At 41.0% G+C, this 3345-nt stretch overlaps 1 protein-coding gene across 1 annotated transcript; it reads right to left on the reverse strand.

Moving 5' to 3' along the window:
* Positions 1-250: 250 nt before the first annotated feature.
* LOC104993596 (olfactory receptor 10T2) lies at positions 251-1025 on the reverse strand. Its single transcript, XM_010846916.1, is given in 3 exon segments — positions 251-342; positions 345-738; positions 996-1025. Coding segments are annotated over 3 exon segments (516 nt in total).
* Between the last annotated feature and the right edge of the window lie 2320 nt (positions 1026-3345).

The following is a 3345-nucleotide window of genomic DNA, read 5'->3' on the forward strand; positions in this document are numbered from 1 at the left end:
TCTTTTTTGACACAAAAGATTTATTTGCCTATCAAATTGAAGTTCCATCTAGGACACTTTCATGAATATAACTTTGCCAACTTATCAACTCACACATATCATTTTGGGAAATGAGTACTATAAGAACCTTTTCAGAGCAGTCTTCCCTTCCTTATTCCTCAATGTGCAGGCAAGTTGTTTGAGTAGAGAGGTGATCACTGTATAGGTCGCTGCCACAAGCTGGTGTATGAGGAGTACAGGGATGCAAGCCTCAATAGATAAATGAAGCACAGCCAGAGTGGACAATGACCACGGTGAGGTGGGAGGACCAGGTGGTAAAGCCTTTACACCTCCTTATAGAGAGATCTTGAGGATGGTGGAAACAATGAAGACATAGGAGATGAAGATCAGCACTAGGGAAACCAGCAACACCAGAATGCTGAGGAAGAAGATAGCCATCTCCTTCAGGTTGGTGTCTGTGTGGCCCAGTTTTATGACTGGGAAAATGTCACAGAATTGGTTGATCTGACTGGAGGTACAGAAAAGTACACTAAACACCAAGGTGTTGACAACCACAGAGATCAGGAAACCACAGAAGCTTGAGGCTGAAACGAGCATGCAGGTGGCACAGCTTGCAATGAGTGTGTAGTTGAGAGGGTTGCAGATGGCAGTATAGTGATCATAGCCCATCACAGCATTTAGAAAACAGTTGGTACATGCCAAGCCCACAAAGAAATAGAACAGGGAAGTAACTATATTCTGAGAAAGAAATAGTATTGTGGAAACAAGTAGTCAGCATTTTGGTACAATGAGCAAGAAGTGACAGGTTTCAGAGCAGGAGAAGACAAAGAAAAAGAAGTACTGATCCAAAGGAATGACAGCCATGATGGTGGCATTGGCCATTAGAGTGATCAGGTAGACCAGGAGGAAAACAAGAAGAGAAGGATCTGCAGATGTCCCAGCTTTAAGAAGCCTATAAGGATGGACTTGATGGTCATATTCTGGTTCTACCTCACCAATAGGCACTGGGAATCAAACTCAGACATTCTTATATCCAGAACAGAAAGAATATGACAAAAGTGAGGTGCTTCCATGGAAACCACAAATGCATTTCTGTACAAAGCTAATGATACTGATATGAAAACAATTAGTAACAAGTTAAGCACACTAATAAAGGAAGGAGGAGAAAGCAGGAGGCATGAGAAGCAGTCACATAAGTTTTAAAATATCTAAGTTAGTGATATCTGAATGTTTATTTCTATAATTGTTCTCATTCGTTGTATTATGATTTGCATGGAAGATTCATACAAAGCACATTAAATCAATAAGTGATTTTAAGCTCATCTCATCCAATCCTGCCATTTTATGGAAGAAGAAAATTATTTACTTAATTGACATGTTAATACAAAGTTAATGAAAGGAGTAAAATAATGAACTTAGGAAATCAATCAAATATAGACTAAGGAAAAAGACATAAGAATCAATAAAACTTAAAGTTAAAAAAAAATTAAATCAACAGTCTTAGCTAAATTGACTCTACACGTGGACATAACCAGATGGTCAACACCGAAATCAGATTGATTATATTCTTTGCAGCCAAAGATGGAGAAACTTTATACAGTCAGCAAAAACAAGACTGGGAGCTGACTGTGGCTCAGATCATGAACTTCTTATTGCCAAATTCAGACTTAAATTGAAAAAGTAGAGAAAACCACTAGACCATTCAAGTGAAGTCACTCAGTCATGTCTGATTCTTTGCGACCCCATGGATGATAGTCTACCAGTCTCCTCATCCATGGAATTTTTCAGGCAAAAATACTGGAGTGGGTTGCCATTTCCTTCTCCAGGGGATCTTCCCGACCCAGGGATCGAACTCGGGTCGGCCGCACTGTGGGCAGATGCTTTACCGTCTGAGCCACCAGGGAAGCCAGCAGGTCAGACCATTCAGGTATGACCTAAATCAAATCCCTTATGATTATAGAGTGGAAGTGAGAAATAGATTTAAGGGACTAGATCTGATAGACAGAGTGCCTGATGAACTATGGACGGAGGTTCGTGGCATTGTACAGGAGACAGGGATCAAGACCATCCCCATGCAAAAGAAATGCAAGAAAGCAAAATGGCGTCTGAGGAGGCCTTACAAATAGCTGTGAAAAGAGGAGACGTGAAATGCAAAGGAGAAAAGGAAAGATATAAGCATCTGAATGCAGAGTTCCAAAAATAGCAAGGAGAGATAAGAAAGCCTTCCTCAGCCATCAGTGCAAAGAAACAGAGGAAAACAACAGAATGGGAAAGACTAGAGATCTCTTCAAGAAAATTAGAGATACCAAGGGAACATTTCCTACAGAGATAGGCTCGATAAAGGACAGAAATGGTATGGACCTAACAGAAGCAGAAGATATTAAGAAGAGGTGGCAAAAATACACAAAAGAACTGTACAAAAAAGATCTTCACGACCTAGATAATCACGATGGTGTGATCACTCACCTAGAGCCAGACATCTTGGAATGCGAAGTCAAGTGGGCCTTAGAAAGTGTCATTATGAACAAAGCTAGTGGAGGTGATGGAACTCCAGCTGAGCTATTTCAAATCCTGGAATATGATGCTGTGAAAGTGCTGCACTCAATATGCTAGCAAATCTGGAAAACTCAGCAGTGGCCACAGGACTGGAAAAGGTCAGTTTTCATTCCAGTCCCAAAGAAAGGCAATGCCAAAGAGTGCTCAAACTACTACACAATTGCACTCATCGCACATGCTAGTAAAGTAATGCTCAAAATTCTCCAAGCCAGGCTTCAGCAATATGTGAGCTGTGAACATCCAGGTGTTCAAGCTGGTTTTAGAAAAGGCAGAGGAACCAGAGATCAAACAGCCAACATCTGCTGGATCATCAAAAAAGCAAGAGAGTTCCAGAAAAACATCTATTTCTGCTTTATTGACTATGCCAAAGCCTTTGACTGTGTGGATCACAATAAACTGTGGAAAATTCTGAAAGAGATGGGAATACCAGACCACCTGACCTGCCTCTTGAGAAACCTATATGCAGGTCAGGAAGCAACAGTTAGAACTGGGCATAGAATAACAGATTGGTTCCAAATAGGAAAAGGAGTACGTCAAGGCTGTAAAACGCTGGGCTGGAAGAAGCACAAGTTGGAATCAAGATTGCTGGGAGAAATATCAAATACCTCAGATCTGCAGATGACACCACCCTTATGGCAGAAAGTGAAGAGGAACTAAAAAGCCTCTTGATGAAAGTGAAAGAGGAGAGTGAAAATGTTGGCTTAAAGCTCAACATTCAGAAAATGAAGATCATGGAATCCAGTCCCATCACTTCATGGCAACTAGATGGGGAAACAGTGGAAACAGTGG

Source organism: Bison bison, unplaced genomic scaffold (genome assembly GCF_000754665.1).
Source record: "Bison bison bison isolate TAMUID 2011002044 unplaced genomic scaffold, Bison_UMD1.0 scf7180017864240, whole genome shotgun sequence".
Classification (NCBI taxonomy): domain Eukaryota; kingdom Metazoa; phylum Chordata; class Mammalia; order Artiodactyla; family Bovidae; genus Bison; species Bison bison.